At 42.4% G+C, this 26,700-nt stretch overlaps 1 protein-coding gene across 1 annotated transcript in view; it reads left to right on the forward strand.

Moving 5' to 3' along the window:
- OPN5 (opsin 5) overlaps nucleotides 1-26,700 on the forward strand; it is a gene marked incomplete at its 3' end in the record, with an annotated part of 52,407 nt that overhangs the window by 17,450 nt on the left and 8,257 nt on the right. The window contains exons 2-5 of the mRNA XM_084623383.1: nucleotides 5,993-6,148; nucleotides 21,160-21,279; nucleotides 23,175-23,345; nucleotides 25,279-25,613. Of these exons, the coding sequence (XP_084479509.1) occupies nucleotides 6,019-6,148; nucleotides 21,160-21,279; nucleotides 23,175-23,345; nucleotides 25,279-25,613 (756 nt within the window). The 5' untranslated portion in view covers nucleotides 5,993-6,018. The remainder of the gene's footprint in view (nucleotides 1-5,992; nucleotides 6,149-21,159; nucleotides 21,280-23,174; nucleotides 23,346-25,278; nucleotides 25,614-26,700) is intronic.

The raw sequence follows: 26,700 nt of genomic DNA on the forward strand, positions 1-26,700 counted from the left end.
ATTTGAGCATCAGCTTTAGTGAGCTGTAGCTCCCCTGATTGTCCAACAGGTACACACCTAGGAGTTAAAGCAAAAGGACAAATGAAAAGTATATAGCAATAAAGATAGTCTTTTAATTATTTATTTGTGTTTCTAAGGCAGGTACTAGCAATGGCTAGGAGGAGAGGTGCACATCTGTGAGAAGGAGGATATCATATCTCATACTGATATGTTTGAGCCTCTTCCATAAACTCAAGGCTGGTGTGTAGGAATGCACCTCTTCTACAGAAGAAACAGGGCCCCTTTCATTCCTATGGTCTGTTCCTAACTTTGAGATAAAGCCCCCAATTATAATTTCCACCTGGCTTCTTGCCTACCAAGCTTATCTTAGCAAAAAACAAGGTTGTCCTTTGCTTGTTCTGCTTCTTAGCTAATATTGTTCACTATTTGCTAGGCCTCTGTCTTCTTGACCAAACTCTAGATTTTGGGCCTGTAAAAAGAGCGGACACAGTCTATATATCAGGTTGTAACATAAACAGCATATGGATTTTAGCCCTTCACGTTATTACAACAATCTATAACTCCTCCCCTCCCACAGCTTTTTTTCCCCTTTCCCCCTGTGCCTGGAGAGATAATGGGCCACTTCACTTTGAATGGTCCCTTGAACTATGTATTAACTACTTATTCTAAACAATCTGTTCCATCTTGTATTTAGCTGTGACTGTATAATTCCCAGATCTGAAGATGAGCTCTGTGTAAGCTTATCTCTCTCACCAATAAAAGGTCCAATAAAATATATTCTCTCACCCACCTTGTCTCTCTAATATCCGGTAACTAACATGGCTACATCAGCACTGCATGGAACAATGGAAGATATAGAATTTTGCCATCTGAAGCAATGTTCCCTCTAATTTTTCACAGGCCGTGTTCGCAAAAAAATTATTCTGTGCAAATTATTGTGCTTCTATGCAAATTTTTGTGCACGCAGTGTTTCGCCGTGTGCATGAGGTTTAGGATCTGTATGCGTGCACACAGCTTAGAGGGAACAGTGATCTGAAGTAGAAATTCCACAATATCAAGAAAAAGGAAGCAAAACTTAACAGCGACATCTACTTACTAACCAAATGTAGGACACAAAACATCATCCGCAGGGGTTTCACCTTCTATAACCCTCTGATCACTACATACAACTCCAAATATGCTGAACAGCTCTGCAAAAGGACTTCCACAAAACTGAGGAACCACTTACTGCATCTCAGATACTCCAGAAGGGACCACCTCAGACAGGAAATCATCACACAATCCACGCACTGGAAGAAAAAATCAGGAAAGATACCTGGAAATCATGCAAGAAACCCAAAACAGTTATCAAAAAAACCTGAGGATACCCAACTAATACAAAAACAAAAAGTGGAACCAACTACAACTTAACAGCCCACAGAATACCACCTCTGGGAGAAACCATGGCACCAGGACCCACCACATGGACACTACACGACACCCCAACATCATCAATGTATCAAGACTACCTGAAATGGGGTTGGCACCCACCTCATGTGACCGTCCCCACTGGTTGGGTGTGTCTGCATTCTTTCAGTTCTGGTGACCCTTTTTGGTGGTTCTCAAATGTTTTTTTCAGCAACTCAGCCCTCCAGCCAAATCACACACATTGTCTGTTTGTGAACCAGAACATACCCCTTCTGAGGGATACTGTCCACCCCTCTGGTGATGGTATCTTTATCCCTCCCTGGGCTCAATCTTTAAGTAGCCCTGGTATGGGGCTGTATCCCCAGAGCTTCCTCCCTGGAGACAATATCTTCCCGTGGCCCTCCCCGGGCTCAGTCCTTACTCAGTCCCAGCAGCCAGCTCTCTCACTCCCTTGGTCCCTGCCAGCAGACTGTTTTTGGTCCTGCTGCTCTTCCAGCCTGCCAGGCATGCAGTCCTTTCTTCTCCAGCTCCAAGCAGCAACTAACTATTGCTGTGTTCTGCAGCTCCTTTTATAGGGCCCTCCTGGCTCCTGACAGTTCCAGCAGCCCTTGTGATTGGTTGCTTCCTCACAACCACTCTAGGCCCCTTGGAGAACCTCTCCACTACTTCTTTCCTGGGATGGGTATGGCAGAACCCTGAGGCCTCCAACAGGGGGCCTTTGGGCCTACTCCACCCCATTACATTACCCCTAACCAGCATTGCTATCTGTCTCTCCAAGGGACTGAACTTCTGCCCCTCCACAGAACCTGATACCATACAAACATATTGAGAACTAGAAGAATTCTTTCACCGACTCTGCCTCAAACAATTTTTACACAAAAATGACACCACTGCACACAATTACCACATCCTCACGAACAATCAGAAGAAAAAATAATCATCTGACTGGATGATGGAACTACAGTCTGGATCATTACATTGATTGCTTCAGGAAAAAAATTGACTATGAAATCCTTAACAAACATCACATCCACCACAACCTCTCCACAGTTGAGACGACAGCTAGACAGTCTCTGAAATCCAACTACCAAATAGGAATCAAACCAGCAGACAAAGGGGGCACCATCATAGTCCTCAACTATGATGACTATGTCAAGGAGGCCAACTGACACCTCTCATAGAATCATAGAATATCAGGGTTGGAAGGGACCTCAGGAGGTCATCTAGACCAACCCCCTGCTCAAAGCAGGACCAATCCCCAACTAAATCATCCCAGCCAGGGCTTTGTCAAGCCTGACCTTAAAAACCTCAAAGGAAGGAGATTCCACCATCTCCCTAGGTAACTCTCCAACATCACTTACTAAAAAGAACTCAAAGAACACCCCACACCACAATTTACCAAGGAATTTAAGGATATCATCAAATTCTTCCCCAAACAACAAGAGAAATTTTATATTCTCATTCCCTGTGAGCTCATCCCAGGGAGTTTCCACAGACTTTCCAAGATACACAAACAAGGAACCCAGGCAAAACTATTGTATCTGTCCTCATCACTCTTACTGAAGGAATATTGACAGGTTTCAGAGTAACAGCCGTGTTAGTCTGTATTCGCAAAAAGAAAAGGAGTACTTGTGGCACCTTAGAGACTAACCAATTTATTTGAGCATAAGCTTTCGTGAGCTACAGCTCACTTCATCGGATGCATACTGTGGAAACTGCAGAAGACATTATATACACAGAGACCATGAAACAATACCTCCTCCCACCCCACTCTCCTGCATCCGATGAAGTGAGCTGTAGCTCACGAAAGCTTATGCTCAAATAAATTGGTTAGTCTCTAAGGTGCCACAAGTACTCCTTTTCTTTTTGAAGGAATATTTGGACTCATATAAAACATCCTTAAGTTGCTCATCACACAAAGGGCCAGCTTTCTCCAGGACACAACCAACTTCCTCCAGAAACTCCACAACATGAACAGCCTCCCTCAGAACATCATCCTTGCAACCATGGATGTAACCTCCCTATATGCCAACATTTCTTTTCAATGACAGCATTGTTGCCAGCCTTATATATTTACAAGATAATGGACAACCATCCAATAGCCACCCCAAACACATCACCAAACTCATCCATTTCATCCTCACACATAATTTTACATTAAACTATAAACACTTTGTCCAAACCATTGGAACAGCTATAGGCACTAGGATGGCTCCCCAGTATGCCATTCTCTTCATGGGCCACCTTGGAGAAGAATTTCTGGACAAATGCATCATGAAACCAATGACATATCTGAGATACATAGATGATATTTTCATCCTCTAGACAGGAAATGTAAACTCCCTCCGAGATTTCTACCAAAACTTCACCATCCATCCACTAAACCATCTGTGGAACACACCCACACTAACATCAGCTTCCTGGACACTACGATCAGCTTCAACAATGGAATCCTCCAGTTAAAATATTGAAAAGGTTTGTGAACAGGACATTCAGAAAAAAATGTAGGTTTAGGTCAATGAAAATGTTTCATTTTGATAATTTTAAAATGTTTCATTCAGATTTCAATCTTTTATTTATTTTGTAATTGTTTTTACTATAATCATCTTAAATTTCAAAACAAAAAGTAATTTTGAACTGAAAAAAACAATTTTTTGGTTGAAAAAGCCAAAATAATAGTTTTGATTATTTCAGACCTTTTTTCAAAATGTTTTTCAAGACAAGAAATTAACTGAAACCATCCCTTTCTAACAAAAAAAGTTGGGTGTTGAATCAGGATTTCCTACAAAAAAAGGTTTTTGAAGAAAATTTCCCAATCAGCTCTACTTATTAGGTAGATTGACCATGTGCCTATGGAACTATGGAATGATCCTCGTTTCCTGACTTTGTGTCCGGTTTTGCAAAAGATGCTGTCCTGGCTTGCTTTTTTTTTCTTTTTTTTTTAAACTCACTGCTCTGGCCACTGGTGAGCTGAGACAGTGAAAATAAAAATAGGCTGACTGAGCCCATGATCAGCCAATCAGCCTCTGTCAGGCATGTCACATGTTACCATCCTGCCATTCCTCGGGTAAGACTTCCTGGTCAGCCCCCTTTCCCATGGGACCCTGAGCCAGCTTTCCTCCAGAAATGGTCTGATACACATAGTCTATAGAGCATGACATGAGGCAACCGCATGGATCCTCAGAACAAAATTGGCTTTTTGCCCTTGATTTCCTGGAATTTTCCATTTGCAGTTGATTTTTTTTTCTTCCTTAGCTTGGCCTTTGCTTTCTTCTCCTTCATTTTGGTGATTGAGTATTGGCTTCTGCCATAAGGTAGGTTTGGATGGGACACTAAAGGTGGCCAGGTTCTCAAGCATATTTCTGATTTTCTCAAGTAGGGTGGGTGTTCCTAGCTCAGGACTTGGCACTAAAAAGGTGGTGCTTGCAGCTCCAAAAGGCATTGAGAGTGCAGTGGTTTTGGAGGGCTGCAGTGCAGAGGCCAACTCTGAGGTATCATAGAATCATAGACTATCTGGGTTGGAAGGGACCTCAGGAGGTCATCTAGTCCAACCCCCTGCTCAAAGCAGGACCAATCCCCAATTTTTGCCCCAGATCCCTAAATGGCCCTCCTCAAGGATTGAACTCACAACCCTGGGTTTAGCAGGCCAATGCTCAAACCCCTGAGCTATCCCTCCCCCCCGAAAGGTAGCTCGATCCCAAATTATTAAGGGCTTTAATATCTAGAACCAGGAACTTGAATTGGACTCAGTAACCCTTTGAGATGCCAGGGGTAGGGAATATATAATCTCAATGGGGCTATTACATCCACATTTTTCTGTAGAAGCTTTATAAGCAGAAATACCCCTGCTTTTCCTTTTAGCCTGAAATGCTTTTGATGGACATCAAGTGAGGGACCCAGTCTTGGACCGTCACAACATAATGGATACGGAAGTGAAATCTGACTTTCAGAATAAAGCTGCTACAACTCCATTTTGCATTGCGCCTTTCTTCAAATCTGTGTTCTGAATCTGCATCACTCACTCACTGAGCCAGCCTCTCTGTGCCTCGGTTTCCCTATCTGTAAAATGGGGATGATAATGCAAACCTCCCTTAGCAGGGAGCTCTGAGATGTATGGATGAAAAGTGCTATACAAATGTGAAGTATTATTTACTAAATATGGCATGTAAGTAGGATCAATACTATGGTTTTTGCATCTAAAAGGACCTGCCTATGTGAAAGTGCTTGGATCAAGAGTTGTAAGAGTGGTTGAAGGGGCAGATGAGAGTCTATTGCCACATGAACAGAGGGGCTGGAGAGTAAAGACATTGCTCAAGTATATTACATTGCTGAGATCCTTATAAGTACTGTACCTACATACATAGAGAAAGTCAGGTAGTAACTTGCAGCAAGACACTGGAGGAGGGGGAGGGTTGAAAGCCAGGAGTACAATTTTGAACTGGACCCTGAAATGAAAGGAGAGCTGGTAGACCATAGATGGGGATGGGGTGATGTGGTTGCGCTCTTCTGTATCTAAACAAAAGTTCCATTGTGATTCCTGGTGGCAATTCTAATCTCTTATGGATTCCATTATTTCACTTTTCAGACACTGCTAATCTGTACGTGAGTGGCATGGCATCAAATCACAGCACTTCGCCCCAAGATGACCATCTTCCTCATTACCTCCAGGATGAAGACCCCTTTGCATCAAAACTCTCTAGGGAAGCTGACATAGTAGCTGGATTTTATTTAACAATAATTGGTAAGGCTCTTTAATTATTTTGTTAATGGTGTTGTAAGTCACTACATGGTCTGTCAGGCACCCGCAAAGAAGGCTGCAGCCAGTCATGTTTGTGGTGCACCAGATAGAAGAAGAAAAGATGTAGTGGGATGGTGGGTGGGGGACTTAAGTAATAGGAACATGGGTATTGCCAGACTGGATCAGATCCATGACCCATCTGGTCCAGTATCCTATCTGTGACAGTGACCAGTACTAGATGTGTCAGAGGAAAACGCAAGAAATCCTTAAAGGACAATTATACGGTAAACTGCTCATAGGAGTTGCTTCCTAGCCTCGGACAATTAGTGGCTGGCTTCTGCCCTTATAGCATAGGAGTTTATACTGCTTCCATTTTTAAAAAAGATCTATCTAATATAACTATATGGATAATGAGAATAGCCACAAACACCCAATCATATTTCAGTCTTGCTAAGCTCTTGGTCTCAGTGATCCTGCATGTCAATGCGTTCCATGTGTTGAGGAAATACATCACTACGTGCATGGGTTTTATATTTATTGTCTTTCATTGCATTTCCCCTTGTTCTATTTAATATTGCACGTAATACCAGGGGCTCCCAATTTACCTTCTTTATAATCATTCATTATTTCATATATCTCTATCCGACGCTCTCTTATTTGTCTCCTCCCAAAACAAGCTTGATATTTCAATCTCTTCTGCTATGAAAGTCTCTGCAAGATTTGAGTAATTGTTGTTGCCTTTCTTGGCACCTCTTCTACCTTTTGTTATTCAGTAGTATAATGTCACTCTATAAATCAGGGGCATATGCTCATATAGAGTGCTGTGTTCAGAATGTGTTTCCTGGTTTCAGTAACTGAACCCAGTATTCCATGTGAAAGGTACATCATTGATTGACACAGTGACGTTACACTATTCTCAGTACTCTTTTCCTGCTCTCTATGCAGCCTAGCATTTTGTTTGCTACCCCCTGCTTTTTTCTTTCCCGCTGCTGTGTAAACAGATGTCTTCAGTGAGTTGTCCAAAACAAACCAACCCTCAGGTCTTTTTCCTGAGTAAGTTATGTTGACTGAGATTCCAGGAACTATGTAGGACTCAGAGTAGTTGAAAGTATTCCTTTCAAAATACATTGTCTTGCCTTTAAATACAATAATTTTTAAATGTAGATTTCAATATATAAACTTTAAAAGAAACATCTCTCGCAGGCTCTAAGCAGCTTTGAGAAATAATAAAAAATACAATCAGAGGAAGACAAAGAAAAGCAGTAGTAAACTCTCTGCATAAAAGAAACCAGGCCGCATAACCAGAATTTCCCCACCTCAGGTCCCGCAAACCCTAATCCTTTACAAATAAAACTTGAGTGGAACCTTTGAAAGTGTGTGCCCACAAAGATGGCCTTTGCATGTCATACATGAATGGATGCACTCTTGCCAAAGTATAGAGGGCCAGAGAAGTGTGGGGGGCCCTTAAAAGTGGCCTCTGTGAAGAAGCAGAGCATTGTGTCTTTAGTATAAGTAGGGAATTACTGATACTAAAGTAGAGTGATCATCTAGTCATTGGGATATTAAGCAAGAAATGCTTCAAAAAATTACTGTTAACGCCCACGCTAACTCTGAAACCAATAGTACAAAAGGCTTGGTAATCTTGATTTAGTGAAAATGCTGCCAACACACTGTCTACTAGGCCTCTGAGCTTCTGATTATGTTTCACGTAAACAAACAGTGAAGTTAGATTAAAGGCATAAAATACTCTTGCTGGATGGTTGCAATGTAACACTTCTTTATTTCTAAGAATTCAGAATAACACAGAAGAACCCCAAACAGAGAAAGACAAAGCAGACTGCTCCCTAAAATAGAGAGGCACAACTCACCCACCCCGCCCTCAACTCTGATCCCAGCCATACTTCCCTGCAGAGCCCCCTGCCTGCAAGAAGGACCAGGAAAACCACTGAGAATTTAAAGTGATAGATCACAGTTCTAATAGTTTTCAGTACACCACCCTTCTGAATTCAGACTCCTTCTGCTCTGATACTATAGACCCCAGTGTTCATGAACTTGATTCCAAGCATGTGAGCTTTCAGTTATGCGGCTGAGGGGGATTAAAAAGTGTTGGGCTCTACAATCTTGTCCAAAAAAAGGAGGTGGTCGGTGAGGGCATTACAGAGAGATTGTGGGGCTCACAAAGATCATGAAAGGAGCCATGCTAGGTGGTCCTCATCTCCTTTTGTCTGGAGACAGTGGGAAGGGTTCCTCAACAAACCTTTTGTACAGTATAAAATGGTTTTGATTTGATTCAAGGTTTGAGTGAACCTGGTTTTGTTGTAGCTGATCTGGTTAGCTCATCATCATAGGAGACTGCAGTAGACTTTTGCTTGTATTAAAATACACAGCGTCTCATGTGTCCATGTTTATGTGGAAGATAATCATTTAATGACATTCCACCAAATTCACTCTAATAAATCATTCTGAGCAAATCTTTATTTCTCATGCCAGCCATTTCCCTGTACACCGTTTTGTGGTGTCTTTTCCCATGGTATAGCAGTACTTTCAAAACAAAAATAAGGACTATAGAGACATAAGCCTCCCTCCCCGCATAATTTGACCCCTAACCTAAATAGAGAGTGCATATCCCCAGCACATTGCAGAGTTCAGCTTTGCAGATGTGGAAGAGGGGAGGCTATTGTTGGTTCAGTTGAGAGGGGTCTGTGAGTAAGTGCATCTTCTGGCTGAAATCTCAGTCCCTCAGAAGGGTTGCTGGTGCAGTATTTGGCAGTGCCAGAGGAGGGTTGTGATAGTGCCTGAAGGTCGTGACCTTGTTCTAAAAACCTGCAAAGGGGATTTCTTTAAATTTGCCCATAGAACCTACAGCTGACCAGAACATTTCTGACCTACGTCTTCCCTTGAAAAAATGCTGTTTTGTTGTAATTGAAATATTTCACAGGAACGTGTGGATTCCTACAAAACTTTGCTTAGAAAAAAATTGAAATGAAGCACTTTGGGGATGTTGAAACATTCCATTTCAACATTACCAGCGTGGAACATTGTGATTTTTCATTTTAAAAAATCCTCTTTCATTTCAGAATTTATTTTATTTTATACTTTTTTATTGTTTTTTTTTTAAATAAACAGTCAAAATCAAAACAAAGCATTTTGACTTTGGTGGGGGGGAGGGAATTTCAGCTGAAACTATTTCCCAAATTTGACCTGAATTTATGAATAGTTTTCATCAGCCCAAGATTGCATTTTCTGGAGAATATACTATTTGTCCCAAAAATTTTGCCCAGTTGTAAAAAGAATAGCTCTGAGGTTTAAACTATAGTATCTTAATGGCAATGTGTACTAACTCAGATGACAGTAATGATTATTTAAATGTCAACAATTGGGTAAAGCATATTAAATAGTGATTGGTAAACAGCAAGGCAACCTGTTATCCTCTCCATTGGTTTACAGTACAAACGGCCTCTGAAGCATTAAAGTAAATCCTCTGAAACATCTGGTACTGGCCATTATCAGAGACAGTATATTGCACTAGATGGATCAATGTTCTGATCTACTATGACAATCCCTGTATTTTTGTTAATAGCAATGCTGGTATATGGGGTCACGTGAATGGATAAATAAAAACCATATTGCCCACCTCACCATATTTGACATTAAATAATTATTATAATGATTTTGCTTGTAGATGAATGTGTTTTCTGATTAGATGATCTTTGCCCAATTATTAAAGTGTTAAATTAGGAATTTCACTTGTTCATAGTATAGACTACATCTTAATAGGCATATTCTAGAGGACTGACGTCCCCTCTCATTCACCTTTAGACTGCCTCTTTCTGCTTCACATTTACACAATGTCCTCGTAGCAATTGCAACCATTGCTTACATATAAAAGAAATATTAAGCCCGCTAAAATCTGTTCAAAACAATATAATGCTTTTAATACACTTTACCAGTTGCAAATAAGGAGAATCCATACATGCAACCAGCTAGCTCTCACACAGGTGGAGAGCCACTGCCTTATGTAATTGCATTATAAGTTGTACAATACTTCATAGTGGTTTTTAATATTTTATTTTTCTTGAAAAGTGTTCAGTAAACACATGCATTTTGTCACAATGAACAATTTGTATCTGCTGAATGTAGCCCTTTCCCTGTTTGAGAATTGTCACAGTTTGAAGTAAATAAAACTATTTGACATACAAACGCATTTTGGCCTCTGGGTTGTTTGTGTACTGCTAATAATGAGAAGTCACCTGAGTTTTGTTGTTTGGAATTATCTATTCGAGAACTGTGATTGGTCACCCAAGTCCCATAGTATTTTGAACAATTTTGAAATTTAAATACCTAAATTTATGCACCTAAATCCATAGCTAGGCCTCTAGTAAGTAGCCTGGCTTTCTGAGTTGCTGAGCACCCACCGTTTTCATTGACTTCAACTAGAATTGCATGTGCTCAGCACCTCTGAATACTAAGTCACATAGGTACCTAAATATCCCAAAGCTGGAATTTAGGGTATGACTGCTCTGCAATCAGGGGATGTGACTGTAGCTTATGTAGATATCCCAGAGCTAGCTTTAATCTACCTAGCTCGGGTACTGGAGCAGTAGCTGTGAGAGTAATTACCCAGGGTTCAGGGTGGACTTGTACAGTTCACGCTGAAGTTCATGCTGCTGCAGGATCAGTATCATTGCTGCAATACCTGAGCTAGCTAGATGAAAGCTAATTCGGGTATTGTCAACATGAGCTACAATCACACTCCAGGATTGCAGTGTAGATACATCCTTTGAGGGCTCTGACACTCTGACAATGTGAGGCAGCAGCTTGGAAAGGGTTAAGGCATCCCTGACTACCTAGGTGGAATGTATAAGGAAGAGGAAGCTGGGTCCAGTGGCCCTTCCAGGTGCTGAAGTAGATCCAATCCCTAGAGTCTCCGTTTGCTGCTACTTGTGTTTCTTATTGTCAGTGACAGAGCTGAGAAAAATTTGAATTTCCATCCTGTGGGAAATTCCAGCATATTGACATTTGTTTTTGTCTCAAATTTTGAATTTTTTCACAGAAATGAAAGTCTGAAAAATCTCAATACAGAAACGGGGAAATTATTTGTTTCGGTTTATTGAAATGGCTCAAAACACTTTGTTTCAAGTCAGTTCAATATTAAATTGCATTTTTGAAAGAGGCACATGGCCTATGTTCATATCATGTCTAGCACAATGGGGCTTTGATCCTGATAGAATTTCTAGATGCTACTGAAATACTGTCACTGAAAATAATGACTTAGCACTTATTAGTCAGCTGTATCTGAAATAAATTTATTGGAATTACTTTTGGATTTCCAGCCTGTTGAAAATTATTGGAAAATATCAGGAGATGACAAGTATTTTTGAGGGGTTTGCCAAAAGTTATCATTTTATAGCACCACAGATGATATACCTAATTTCACTAGAGCTACAATGTAAAAATAGGTTTCAGAGTAGCAGCCGTGTTAGTCTGTATTCACAAAAAGAAAAGGAGTACTTGTGGCACCTTAGAGACTAACCAATTTATTTGAGCATAAGCTTTCATGAGCTACAGCTCACTTCATCGGATGCATACTGTGGAAAGTATAGAAGATCTTTTTTTCATGCTTTGTGTGTATATAAAAAGATCTTCTACACTTTCCACAGTATGCATCCGATGAAGTGAGCTGTAGCTCACGAAAGCTCATGCTCAAATAAATTGGTTAGTCTCTAAGGTGCCACAAGTACTCCTTTTCTTAATGTAAAAATTAGGCATAAAAAGGAGTAAGATTACATGTAAACAAAACTGAAGTAAAATCATTCACAAAACCGCAAGGAACACGTTAGTGGGAAAACAGGATTTTTGTATCTTCCTATAATTAAAAATAAATTCCTAGTAGGAAACTATGGCGACATAACATTTTAAGATAATCAGATTTCTTATTTAAAAAAACCCTGTGTGTGTGTGTGTCTCTATATAATTATAAAATTATTATTATTACAGAACTACAGGGCAATATTGATGGCTGGATGTCATGACTGGGAAAAAGGAAATGAAAGAAATTACTTTTGCCTTCGATTCTGAAAGTGGTTAGTTTCATGATCATTCATATCTATTATGATCTTGAGTTCCATAGTCTAGGGTCCAACTCCTGTCAAAGTTCTGTCTCATTCATCCAAGAACCTCCCCAGCATGGGTGCTGGAACTAAGGATGCTGGGTGTTCCCGCCTCCCTGGCTTGCAGGGGTTTCCATCATTTGCAGGGTTTACAGTTTGGTTCAATGGCTCTCAGCACCCCCACTATAAAAATTGTTCCAGCACCTCTGTTCCCTGGTTGGATGATGGTTTCTTTGTTCTTGTTGAACGTAGCTATCATGGGTTCTCTGAGAGGAAATGAGCAATTCATTGGTGGCATTGGAGACTACTTGTGTTTTGCTAGCTTTTCAATCATATTATTTAGAAAATGCGGGCTAGATACATGATAATATTTTGCAAGGTCTCTAGCGTCAGTCAATGGTCTCTTCGGTTTTGGTGGAACTACTGTATGTTTAGGAAGTGTGGCAGATTCCTCTCATAAAGGAGATGTTGATAGTCTTTATTAGTAGGATCTCTGTTATATTCTACTCTTCTACCATGCAGGAGAGGCGGGAATCAGAATCAAGATGGTGATCCTGATTCCTGTTGGTGTCTCCATGGCTTCTGTTTGTTTGAATGGGCTAAAATCTTGGCAGAAGGGCAATGTGATTCTGGTTCTCTGACTCGCTTGTTATCTGCGGTGGCCCATGAAGCCATCCTAGATGTGAGTGATCCTGTCGGTGAAACAAGATTATAATTCCTTGCAGCAGTAGGTGCTGTATTCTGGGACTGAATGGAGGCACTTTGGGTTTGCAAAGCTATTTATGGTCTGATAGACTTTGCTATTTCTATGGTGGAGGACTGTTAAGCTCTTTGTGCCTCTTTCATAAAAATGACACAAGTTTGTAAAATTTGTTTGTGGTTTTCTGACACCAATACTCAAGGTTTCTTCTTTCATGATCTTCTTTCACAAGATGTCCAGTTAGGACAATCTAGATGGGTAGTCCAGCTCTCTGAAAGACCAGATGGCAAGGAAAGGCTTCCCCTTTAAGGGATCACATATCCCACAGTGTCAATATCAGTGAACTTAGAGTCAGTGATGAGCTACCAAAATCTTAACAACTGGTTCCCTCCTCACCCCATGAGGGGGTCGTGGCCTACCCCACCCTGGGAACCCTACCCCATCTGCCCCCCTCCCCGTCCCCTGACTGCCCCCGGAACCGGGCAGGAGGGTCTCATGGGCCACCGTAGTGGGTGCCCACCCAACCCCTAAGAGCCAGAGGGCCCGCGAATCAGCTGTTTGCACAGGAAGCCTGGGAGGGCTGAGAAGCAGGCGGCAGCTTCACGCTCAGGCCCAGGGAGGTGGAGGCGAGCTGGGGCAGGGAGCGGTTCCTCTGCGCGCCCTCCCCCCAGGGTTACCTGCTGCGGCATCGGTGGCCCTCCTCGCGCCCCCCCCACCGCAGCTCACCTCCACTTTGCCTCCGTCTCCACCTCCTTGGGACTGAGCGTGAAGCCGCCGCCTGCTTCTCAGCCCTCCCAGGCTTCCCGCGTGAACAGCTGATTCGCGGGAAGCCGGGGGGGGGGAGAAGCAGAGCGGGGCGGCGCGTTCAGGGGAGGAGGCGGAGCGGACCGGGCGTGGGGCGGGGCCAGGAGCTGCCAGTGGGTGCTCTGCACCCACCAAATTTTTCCCATGGGTGCTCCAGCCCCTGAGCACCCATGGAGTCATCGCCTAAGGCACCACGTTTGGCCAGCTGTTAAATTTAGAAGCCCTTTTAGAACCGGTTGGGGGGGTTCAGAACCGGTTTGAACCCCGGTTGGGGGTTGGAGGGACAACCAGTTCTAAAAGGGCTTCTAAATTTAACAACTGGCTCCAGTGAACCAGTGCGAACCCGCTCGAGCTCACCACTGGTTAGGGTGATGGTAGAGTGGCAGCTCCAAGACAAGGCTCTGTGAGTCCCCAGCTGGTGAGTAGAGAGAGATTATTGGATTAATAATGGATAAAAATCCTTTCACCTGTAAAGGGTTAAGAAGCTAAGGTAACCTTGGTGGCACTAATGAGAGGACAAGATACTTTCAAATCTGGAGTGGGGGGGAAAGGCTTTTGTCTGTCTGTCTGTGTGATACCTTTGCCGGGAACAGATCAAAGATGCAAGCTCTCCAACTCCTGTAAAGTTAGTAAGTAATCTAGCTAGAAAATGAGTTAGGTTTTCTTTGTTTTTTGGCTTGTAAATTTGTTGAGCTGGAGGAAATGTGTATTCCTGTTTTTTTGTCTTTTCATAACTTAAGGTTTTGCCTAGAGGGATTCTCTATGTTTTGAATCTGACTACCTGTAAGATTATCTTCCATTCTGATCTTACAGAGTTGTTCTCTTTTCTTTTTTTGTTCTTCTAATAAAGTTCTGTTTTTTAAGAATCTGACTGGGTTTTTTGGGTCTTAAAAATCCAACGCTGGTTTGTGCTCATCTTGTTTATTCTCAAGCCTCCCCAAGAAAAGGGGTGTAAGGGCTTGGGGGGATATTTTGGGGAAATAGGAACTCCAAGTGGTCCTTTTCCCTGATTCTTTGTTAAAGCACTTGGTGGTGGCAGCGTTTTACCTAATCCAAGGAAAAGACTTTGTGCCTTGGGGAAGTTTTAACCTAAGCTGGTAAAAATAAGCTTAGGGGGTCTTTCATGCAGGTCCCCACATCTGTACCCTAGAGTTCAGAGTGGGGAAGAAACCTTGACACAAACAAAATGTAAAACACACAGTGAAGTAAGAACTGATGTGTTTTAAGTTCTGTTTGTTGGTGTTTTAACTCTAGAGTAAACCATAGTGAGCTAAAACACATTTCAATGCTTCAATCGTTGTATACACTAAGTGTTCTAATCCTGTGTCTTTTCCCATTGTGAGCAACTCCTCTGGTGCTGGAATCGATGAGAAATGAGTATTTTTTGTACTGTTGGACATTTCTGTTAAGGTTACAGCTGGGTGAAAATTTTCAGTTGGAACTTTTTTTCAGTGAAAAATGCAAATTCAGGACAGCCGAAACATTTTGCAAATCCATGTCTGTCGCAGGGCAGGGCTTCTCCTGAGCTTCCAACACTAGCTGCCTTGCCCTGTCTCCTTTAAGAAGGTTTATTCTCTTAAAACAGGCAAGTAAACCAATAGAAAACAGTCTTCGAACTCACCTTTTTTCTTTCAGGCTTCAGATAGGGTTGCCAACTTTCTAATAATGGAAGTCTGAGCATCCTTGCCCTGCCCCTTCTCCAAGGCCCCGCCCCCACTCACTTCATTCCCCTCCATACGTTGCTCACTTTCCCACACCCTCACTCACTCGTTCATTTTCACCAGGCTGTGGCAGGGGGTTGGGGTGAGGGATCCATCTGGGGGTGTGGGCTCCGGGGTGGGGCCGGGGATGAGGGATTTGGAGTACAGGAAGGGGCTCAGGGCTGGGGAAGTGTGTTGGGGTGCAGAAGGGTGTGAGGGGTGAAGGCTCCGGGCAGCACTTACCTCAGGTGACTCCCAGGAAGCATGTCCCTCTGGTTTAGAATCATAGAATCATAGAATATCAGGGTTGGAAGGGACCCCAGAAGGTCATCTAGTCCAACCCCCTGCTCAAAGCAGGACCAATTCCCAGTTAAATCATCCCAGCCAGGGCTTTGTCAAGCCTGACCTTAAAAACCTCTAAGGAAGGAGATTCTACCACCTCCCTAGGTAACGCATTCCAGTGTTTCACCACCCTCTTAGTGAAAAAGTTTTTCCTAATATCCAATCTAAACCTTCTCCACTGCAACTTGAGACCATTACTCCTCGTTCTGTCATCTGCTACCATTGAGAACAGTCTAGAGCCATCCTCTTTGGAACCCCCTTTCAGGTAGTTGAAAGCAGCTATCAAATCCCCCCTCATTCTTCTCTTCTGCAGGCTAAACAATCCCAGCTCCCTCAGCCTCTCCTCATAACTCATGTGTTCCAGTCCCCTAATCATTTTTGTTGCCCTTTGCTGGACTCTCTCCAATTTATCCACATCCTTCTTGAAGTGTGGGGCCCAAAACTGGACACAGTACTCCAGATGAGGCCTCACCAATGTCGAATAGAGGGGAACGATCACGTCCCTTGATCTGCTTGCTATGCCCCTACTTATACAATAAGCATAAGGCTTCTATGTGGAGAGGCAGCCAGGGCATACTGCTTCTGCCCACAGGAGATGCGCCTGCAGCTCCCATTGGCTGCAGTTCCTGGCCAACAGGAGCTGTGGAGCCAGTGCTCAGGGTGGGGGTAGCGCGCAGAGCCTCAAGGCCACCCTTCCAGCTAGGAGCCAGAGGGACATGCCAGACACTTTCTGGGAGCTGCACAGAGCTGGGTAGGGAGCCTGCCAGTCCCATGCCAACCCGACTTTTAATGGTCCGGTCAGCAGTTCTGATTGAGCTGCCAGGGTCCCTTTTCAACTGGGTGTTCCAGTCAAAAAACCCTCGCTTCAGTGCCACCCCTCCCAGGATTCTCTGGGGCTTCTGCTCCGGACAGTTCCCAGATCTAGTCAGCTATGTTCCCTTCCTGGAGCAGTAGCCCCAGGGTTGCTTCTCTGAGTATCTATCCCCTTGCTCCAGGGAACCACCACAAGTGTTAGCTCCACTCTGGTGTGATGTCCTTTCCACAGGCACAGCCTGTCCCCATCACTCCCTTCCACCTCCCACTTCCTGCCCTCTGATGGCCCTTTATAGACCAAGATGTATCCCAGACCCCTTGTCTGGAGTAGGCTCACCAGTTATCCCGTGACAGTGTCAAATTGGGTGAATTTTGTGTCAAAAACAAACAAACCAAGTGTTCCAAAACAAAAAGTTGAAATATTTAATTGACGATTTTGAAACGGAAACATTTTGACTTTTCATTTTGAAATTTACTTCAATTTTATTTTTAATAAAAAGGTTTATTTGTTTGTGTATGTGTGATATACATATAATTTTTGGGGTTCACCAAAATTTTTGCTTAGGGTCAACCCAAAATGAATATTTTTTCAGTATGGCCAGAGAACCCCCCAAAATCAGTTATTCACATATCTCTAGCTAGGGTCTTTTCCATTCCTCTCTTTCTTTTCTAGGTGATTGTGATGGATTTGGAGCTGCCCTGTGATAATTTATGAGTACTATATGTTGGTCTGTATAAGGGATCAGGGCGTAGGCAGTCTGGCCTAGCGATCACAGCTGGTTTGGGGTCCACACATCGGGGCAGTAGTCAGTGAGGGGTTGGAGGAATCGCTAGAAGAGTCAGGGTCATCGTCAGCCTGGGGTCAGGGACAGTACCAGGCTGGAATCAGATTCAGGCCAGAATTGGAGATCAGAGGTAGATCTGGGGTCCCAGCAAGCCTGAAAACCATATGATTGCCCAGACGACTTCCTGGGCCACCCTCCAGGGTGAAATAGGGCACTTGGCCAGTCAACACTCTGCAGGGTCCTTTGGGCAGTACTTCCTGTGGTGCCTACTCTCCACAGTGCTACCTGGCTACAGCACTGCATTACCTCCTGGTCGCACTGTGGTTTCATCAGCTAGTCCATGCTCTGCAAACCTAGGGTCCAGTCTACGGGTCCTTACAGCCTGGTTATTGGGATGTTATTTAGCGTATGACTATATTGGTTAAAGTTAATAGGAATTTTTTCTGGATGCAGGCAGCAAGGAGAAGAATGGCTGAAGATAGCCTTCTATCAGCAAACACTTGAGTTGTTAAGGGATGGCAGAACTATTAGCTTTGATGACTCTCTCTCAGTCTCTGCCTTCAACTGGTTTAATGAGGAATGACCAAGGCCTGCCAAACACAGGAGAGCAAAGGATTTGGGCAGACGGGTGTTAAAGAAGGGCAGCCATTCAGGGACAAAGAGGGTGGTGAGGTGGGACCAGACTCAGACCCAGATACAGGAGCTTGCTGGTGTTGTCTGCAGAAGTTAGGCTAGGGGCTCGTCTACATGGCAGGATAATGAGTTGTATGTGATGGGGGATCTGGTTTCTAAAGTGTACTAATCTGTTGTGCATTACTTGGTCCATGCAGACCCTGTAGTTGTGCACTAAAATTTCCCTAGTGTGCTTTAACATAGAAAAATAGCATGATGTTACAGTATTCCTACAGGGTCTACTTGGACCAGTCAGTGCACTTTAGAAATCACACCCCCGTAGAGCGCACTACCTCACTGTATAGACAAACTTCATTATGGGATGGCTTTAGGTAAGAGAGACACGCATGTAGACTGTTGTTTTAAAATCCTTTTTCTCTTATGCTTTGATCCTAGTGCTAAATAAACAATACTTTTGTTTAAAAAGGCTGATTGGTCACCATATACCACTGGTCACTGGCTCCTGAAGGGAAGAATCGCAGGGGCCAGAATTCAGTCGGACCTGCAGGGTAAGAACAGTTAAGACACATTGTACTGTGGCCCAGGTCGTAGTCTGAGAGTGGAGGAATCGTGTGATTCTACCTTGAGGCAGGTAAGAGCACAGGGCCCAACCATGTGGACATGTACACAGAGAAACCAGAAAGGGGACAAAGATGGCTGCAGCTAGCCCTGTCACTGGAACAACTGTATTCTAAATTGCTACATTTTTTTTATGCTTTAATGTTCGCTACATTCTTTCAATAATTTTAAGCATTTGGTTGTGGTCACTTTAATTTTGACCACAATCTTTACGTTTTACCTTCCTTCAGCTGCTCAACTCAATATCAAAATGAATTAACATGATTTTTAATGTTCCTGGTATTGCTTACTAGTATTGGCTTCATGTACTACAGTTAGGTTCACAGCCCAGATCCTATTGATTTAAATGGTACTGTCAAGGTTCCTCCCCCACTCTGAACTCTAGGGTACAGATGTGGGGACCTGCATGAAAAACCTCCTAAGCTTATCTTTACCAGCTTAGGTCAAAACTTCCCCAAGGTACAAAATATTCCACCCGTTGTCCTTGGACTGGCCGCTACCACCACCAAACTAATACTGGTTACTGGGGAAGAGCTGTTTGGACGCGTCCTTCCCCCCAAAATACTTCCCAAAACCTTGCACCCCACTTCCTGGACAAGGTTTGGTAAAAAGCCTCACCAATTTGCCTAGGTGACTACAGACCCAGACCCTTGGATCTTAAGAACAATGAAAAAGCATTCAGTTTTCTTACAAGAAGACTTTTAATAAAAATAGAAGGAAATAGAAATAAAGAAATCCCCCCTGTAAAATCAGGATGGTAGATATCTTGCAGGGTAATTAGATTAAAAAACATAGAGAACCCCTCTAGGCAAAACCTTAAGTTACAAAAAAGATACACAGACAGAAATAGTTATTCTATTCAGCACAATTCTTTTCTCAGCCATTTAAAGAAATCATAATCTAACACATACCTAGCTAGATTACTTACTAAAAGTTCTAAGACTCCATTCCTGATCTATCCCCGGTAAAGACCAGCATATAGACAGACCCACAGTCCCTTTGTTTCTCTCCCTCCTCCCAGCTTTTGAAAGTATCTTGTCTCCTCATTGGTCATTTTGGTCAGGTGCCAGCGAGGTTACCTTTAGCTTCTTAACCCTTTACAGGTGAGAGGAGCTTTCCCCTGGCCAGGAGGGATTTCAAAGGGGTTTACCCTTCCCTTTATATTTATGACAGGGACCATGATCAAGCTCCTTGTTATGTTTTTTTTTTTAATGAATGTCTGAAATGCATCTTTATGTTAAAAAAAAAAATGGAAAAAGGAAACCCAAAGCTGAAGCAGTGAGCACATGTTTTGGAACTAAATCCTCTGTGGAAATAGAAAATGAGCTGTAAAAGTGGAGCCGGAAGGTCTACTGCTGTGGATGATTGTGTACGGGGGGAAACGTGTTTTCATTTAAACTGCCTGTTAAGTCAATGTGGATTTATCCCTGGGGCTGGGGTTAAACGGTGTATAGCAATGCACTTTCACAGTACACCACTGGAGTTGTTTCAAATTGTATAACTCAGATGCCTTGTTACATCCTCTTATTAGTTGCTACCATGGTCTACAACGTTGCTTTTCTCTTTTAGGGGGAGGTACACTGGTTTTTCTCTAGTGGGAACTGTAGAGGGTCTGGGTAACCAGGAAAGGGAAATGGAGTCAGTAGGGCGATGGGAGGAGGACAGATGCTATGATTCAGAACAGAGATGGGGTGTGGTGAGTTGCAGAGGGACAAGATTAAAAATAAAACAATAAGGCCGGTTATACCATTTTTGCACTCACACTCATTTCTAACAAGTTTATACAGGACATATACTGTACACCACTGTTTGGCACATTTCATGCTGAATTTGTCCTGGTTGGGAATTTAATACAAGACAAGAGTGGCATCTGCTTATATCTAGCCTACATTTGGCTGGCTGAATGGGATTGCTGGTAGTGACATAGCAGTCAGCAGCCTCTGGTTTGATCACTTTTTGTCTTTTATAACTTTCTTATAGTACCCTGGCCATAAATCAAAGCTGCTTTTTGTTCTTAAATCACCCACAGTGGAGACAAGCAGTTCAAACGTTGCCTGGCATCCCCCAGAGGATGATTTTTCCTTTCACTACAATAGTTCTCAGAATGGGATTGGATTGAGTGCACTATAATCTCCAGGACTTTGTTTTGTCAAGATCTAATGATGGGACACTTCACTATTCCATAGCCTATTATCTCAGTTAGATGTTGCATCTAAATTCTCCCTTACCTAATTCCAACTTGTCACTCTTAATGCACTATCACACACAGTTCTTCAGTTTCCTCGATTTACAGCCTTCCATGTGATTGTTCCCTAATCCCACCCACTTGGACTGTACTCATTTTTGTTCCTCTGCTCTGAATTCCTTCTAGTTTGTTGACCTCTCTCTCTCTCTCTGGAACTGTGAAGCTCAGAATGAAAATAAAAACACTGTTGTGCCAAAGAATTGTGGGGAAGTGTTTCTCAGCACTTTTGTTTACATGCAGTTTATTTTGATATTTTTATTACAGGGGTTCTTTCAACTTTTGGGAATGGCTATGTTCTTTTTATGTCCTTGAAACGGAAAAAGAAGCTCAGACCCGCTGAGATAATGACTGTCAATTTAGCCATGTGTGACTTGGGAATTTCAGGTAATTCAGTGTTTTATTTCTTCTTTTACATTTCCTCCCTTTTTATTTTTATTTCTTTTTTGGCCATGATATGTGAGGCCAAATTCTACCCGGTGTTGTGCAGATGGGACTCCCCTATGTGAAACAGGAAGCCAGGGGGTGCTTGTGATGGCAGAACTCAGCCCATACTGTTTCCATTCCATTGTTTCTACATTAAAAAAAAAAAAAAGGAAAGAGTACAACAGAGAAATTTTAGGGAGGAGCAAATCCCCTGGAAAGAGAACGAAAATGAAGAGAAATATGACTTATTCCAGTGGTCCTGAATCAGGCAAATGGCCCAGGCAGGTTCAAATCTCAGAAGCTCACATTATACCATTTGGCATGATGAATACAAAACAGCCTTCATAACAGCTGAAGAACACTATATTTCAGTTTTACCAAATGTTATACCCAGGATATAAACACATACTGAACAAACCCCATAGAACGAGGGATGAGGAATGCTGAGGGCTTTGAGATCTTCAAATCTAATAGTTTTCTACCTAGTTACCCTTTTAAGAATGGGATGCCGCCCCTTTTCCTTCCTGTAAAAAGCCATGCTCTACTGTCTGTGTCAATTTGTAAAGAAGAAGCAACCCATGAAAAGATTCATATGCCCAACTCTCAACCTGAATATGTTCAGGGGTGAGAATAGACACCCTTTAGAAGACTGTGCAGCACTGTGGAGGTGCCTAGCTCTTGGTGATACTTTATTTTTTAATCTGATGCTTGTGCAAATCTCATTACATTCATGAGAGTTGTACATACCTGGGAGAAGAACTGTACACACCTTTTGAAAAAAATGGTTTGGACTGCAGGAGTGGGAGGAAATCCACCCGAAATCCACACCTGATATTCACCCAACTAACCACAGGGTGTCCTCCGTGTGGTACAAATGATAGCTTAAAGGAACAGGTGGCTCCAAACTTCCTTAGATCCCAGTATTGTTATCTCTCATTTGTTAATACACCTTACAGAAAAGTCATTGTCATTATGCTTTTCAGGAAATGGCATGATTGGGTCTGAGAATCTGTACAAGATGATATTTTCTGGCTGAGTGATCAGCCTGTGGATATACAAATAAGTCTCTGCTGTGGGATTTGCTTGTTTCTAAGAGTGTTAGCATAAAAATGTCTGCTCTAGTGTCAAGATAACCCCCTTAGAATGCTACATTAGGTATTTTCCATCTCTAGCACTTAGAAATGCAGCAAATCAATTCTAGATAGGCAAGAAACAGCTCCAATCTCATACGTCAATTATGCCCTGTGAATCCAACTCATTTAATCGTGAAGTATCAGCTTGCTGGTGATGTTTGCAAACATGCATTCATTTCTGATGCCATCTACTGGATAGCGCATGCCTGTCGTGTGCAACTCACAGTATGTTAAGGATTGTGATAACAGCAAGCATTTTATGATCAGGACTTCTGGGTTCTGTTCCCAGTTCTAGTCCCTGTTCCCAGACATAGAGTGTGATCCTTGACCAAACCAATCTCCCTATGCCTTTGTGTAAAAGGCCTATAATGAACATTGAGTGAATACTTTGCAACAAATAATTAATGTGATTAGTTCAGCCTTTTTCTGCTTATGTAATACTGTGACTAGCACAGGGCAAAATTGTTTGGATGAATAGTTTATTTACTGAAAAATACAATTTTAATCAACCTGAAACTATTTGCAAATTTGACAAGTTTGACCTTACTCCTGGACAAAAGGCAATTACCTCACTCAACCCTATGTTTGAAGATGCCTATATTATCATTGATCTCCCCTCAGTGTCCTGTCTTCTGAATAAAGGTAGTTTTTTGTTTGTTTGTTTTAAAGATTATTTTGACAGCACCAACTTTTCCAATGACCCACTGTTTCCCCTCTTTGTAGTTGTAGGAAAACCATTTAGTATTATTTCCTTCTTCTCTCACCGATGGGTGTTTGGCTGGCTGGGCTGTCGTTGGTATGGATGGGCCGGCTTCTTCTTTGGCTGTGGGAGCCTTATCACCATGACAGCTGTCAGCCTGGATAGATACCTGAAAATTTGTCATTTAACTTACGGTAAGAAGGAAAATTTGCATTGAGTGACACTATGTAGCTATTTTCTCTCCCCATCCTCGCTGGAGACTTGTTTAGAAGCATTAAGCTGAACTGTATAAGAATCATGTTCCCTATTCCTAGGGTGACCATATTTCCCAAAAGGAAAATGGGGCATTGTGCGAGGCTGGCCCAAGCTGTCCCCACCCTTCCCCCTGGGGCTGGCCTGAGTTATCTCCTGAGCCCTGCCTGCCAGTCCCCTACCCCCCGCCCGCTGCATGGGGCTGGCATTGCTGCTCCCCCTGCACATTCCTCTGCATTGCACCCCACTTTTTTGACAAAAGTGGGCATTTGTCCTGTTTACTCTTGCCAATTGATCAAGTTAGCAAGAGCAAATGCCCACTTTTGCCAAAAAAGTTAGGATGGCCAGGACAGGGCTTAAAAAAGGGACTGTCCTGGCTAAAAAAGGATGTATGGTCACCCTACCTATCCCTCAGAACAGTGGGAAAGTTCCTAAAGGTCAGGTTAGGCCCAAACAGTAATTTAGTTTACAAAATCTAGTGTCAGAGGAAATGCTTTCATGCGCTTTTAAAAATTTCCGTTATTAAACAATGTTTTGCTGTGTTTGAAACCCAAACACTGCAGCACTGAAGGTGCCTAAGCAAAAGTGAACAGGGTTAGGAACAAAACTGACGACTTTGATTGATCTATTTTCATAGTCCAAGTAAAAATTATAATAAGAGAAATGAAGAAATAATATGAACAGTAATGAGTAAATTAGTAAATTTAGATTTTTATAATTATTTTAGTTGTAATAATCCATGGTACTGAGAGTAGTAACTGAGAAACATAGATTTTAAGGTCAAAAAGGACCATTATGATCATCTGCTTTGACCCCTCTATATCATAGGCCATAACATTTCACCAAGTAGTTTCTACATCAAGCCTATAACTTCTAGTTGAGCTAGAATGTATCTTTTATCAGAGGGTTAGCCATCTGTATCCGCAAAAACGAGGAGTTCGGTGGCACCTTAAAGATGAACAGATTTATTAGGGCATCAATTATTGGGAGTGTACCACATAATTAGGACATCAATTATTGGGAGTGTACCACATACACCCTGACTAAATTGGCCTTCAACACTGGTTCTCCACTTGTAAGGTAACTCCCTCTCTTCATGGGTCAATATATATTTATGCCTGTTTCTGTAATTTTCACTCCATGCATCTGAAGAAGTGGGTTCTTTACCCACAAAAGCTTATGCTCAAATAAATCTGTTAGTCTTTAAGGTGCCACCGGACTCCTCGTTGTTTTTTTTTAACATATCTTTTGGGAATACAACCAGTCTTGATTTAAAGACTTCCGGGCATGTCTGCACTGCATCTGGGAGTGTGCCCTCTCAGCCCAGGCAGACAGATTTGCACTGGCTTTGCTTGAGCTTGCATGTTAAAAATAGCAGTGTGGACATTGCTACAAAGGTGTGGCTTGGGCTAGCTGCCTAAGTCCAATCCTGCCCAACCCCCTGGGTCTGAGCCCGGGTGGCTAGCCCAAGCCAGTGTTGTCATGCTCCAACATCCGCGCTCTGCGTAGGCTAGCATGAGTCTGTATACTTGGGAGGCATGCTCCCAGATGCAGTGTAGACATACCCCAAGTGTTGTAGAATCCATGACATCCCTAAGTACATTGTTCCAATGGTTAGCTAATCTCTCTGTAAAAAAAATTACACATCTTATTTCCAGTCTGAATTTGTCTAGTTTCAATTTCTAGCCATTGCATCTTTCTATCCCTTTCTCTGCTAAACCAAGAAAGGTTCACAAAAATGATAGTGACAAATGCAACAAAGAGTTGGTTTGCAGTAAATGGTCTGACCAGCTCTTAATTGCAGGTGTAGAATTTCAAGTTGTTTTTAGCCAAATATATATAATCTGACATTATAATTGTTGAATTATCTTCCAGGAACCTGGCTTAAGAGACATCATGCCTTTATCTGCCTGGCAATAATTTGGGCCTATGCTACATTCTGGGCTACTGTGCCATTTGCTGGTTTGGGGAACTATGCTCCTGAGCCATTTGGAACCTCGTGCACTCTGGATTGGTGGCTGGCTCAAGGTTCAGTGGCTGGACAGGCATTTATTCTGAATATTCTTTTCTTCTGCCTCTTGCTCCCAACTGCAGTGATTGTGTTTTCCTATGTTAAAATCATTGCAAAAGTCAAGTCTTCTGCCAAAGAAGTTGCTCATTATGACACCAGGATTCAAAACAGCCATGTACTGGAAATTAAATTGACCAAGGTAGGTAAGAGACATTTTTATCAAACTCTGTAAGACCGTAAAACCAGGTGGGAAGAACCCATAGATTCTATAATTGGTACTGAATATTTGTGAAGCTCTAATGTGTCAAAGCAAAAGATTGTGGTGGCCTGCGATGTTAGTTGCAGCCCTTATTCTCGCTGTATCTGCAAGGCACAGCTGAAGGAAGGGGAGGATGGAGTTGTGACTAAGGCACTTAGAATGAGACCCTGGAGATGGGTCCAGTCTGAAGCTGTGTAACCTTGGATCAATCGTTTGATCTGTGCCTCAGTTTCCCCATCCATAAAATGGGGATAATAATACTTCCCTACCTCACAGGTGTGGTCATGAAGATAAATTTAAAAATGTTTTTGAGGCACTCAGGTATCACTGTGAAGGGGGTCATAAAATAGATGAAAACTGTGGTTTTATTACTGGTAAAATAAAACTATGGACAATTTGTATTCTTCTATCAAAGAAGATACACATACAAGAAAATGTGGTGATCATGTGGATTTCTTTATGATTAAAGATTCACAATGAATTTTTTATAAAAATTAAAGTCCAGACAAAATGCCAAGATGGCCTCTGTTTTCACAAATTTTGGTTACCCCGGCCTTATTTTTGCAGTTCTTTTTTTAAGAAACCCTCCAAGTACCTTGGGAATATAGTAGTGTGTTCCCCATCCGACTGTACCCTTTTTCTGTTTGGCAAACATGTTAGCCACAAGCTTGGCTGACACTGGAGGAATGAACTGGGAACCTCCAGCGCTAAAAGCATCAGTCTCTAGAGCCTGAGACAAAGAGCCAAAGTTTCCAGAAACAGAATCACATCTTCTGTGGCTCGGGTATGGGGGTGGGAGGAAACTTGTAACACACTGACTAGTAGGATACACATTTATTTTCTTTCCATGTTTGGAAATGAACTGAAATTAACAAGTGGTTGCAATGCATATAATAGATTTATAGATTCACAGAGTCTAAGGCAAGAAGGGGCCATTATAATCACCTAGTCTGACCTTCTGTATAACACAGGCCAAAGAACTTCCCCAAAATAATTCCTAGAACAGATGTTTTAGAAAAACATCCAA

Source organism: Lepidochelys olivacea (assembly GCF_965140295.1).
Source record: "Lepidochelys olivacea isolate rLepOli2 genome assembly, chromosome: 3".
NCBI lineage: Eukaryota > Metazoa > Chordata > Testudines > Cheloniidae > Lepidochelys > Lepidochelys olivacea.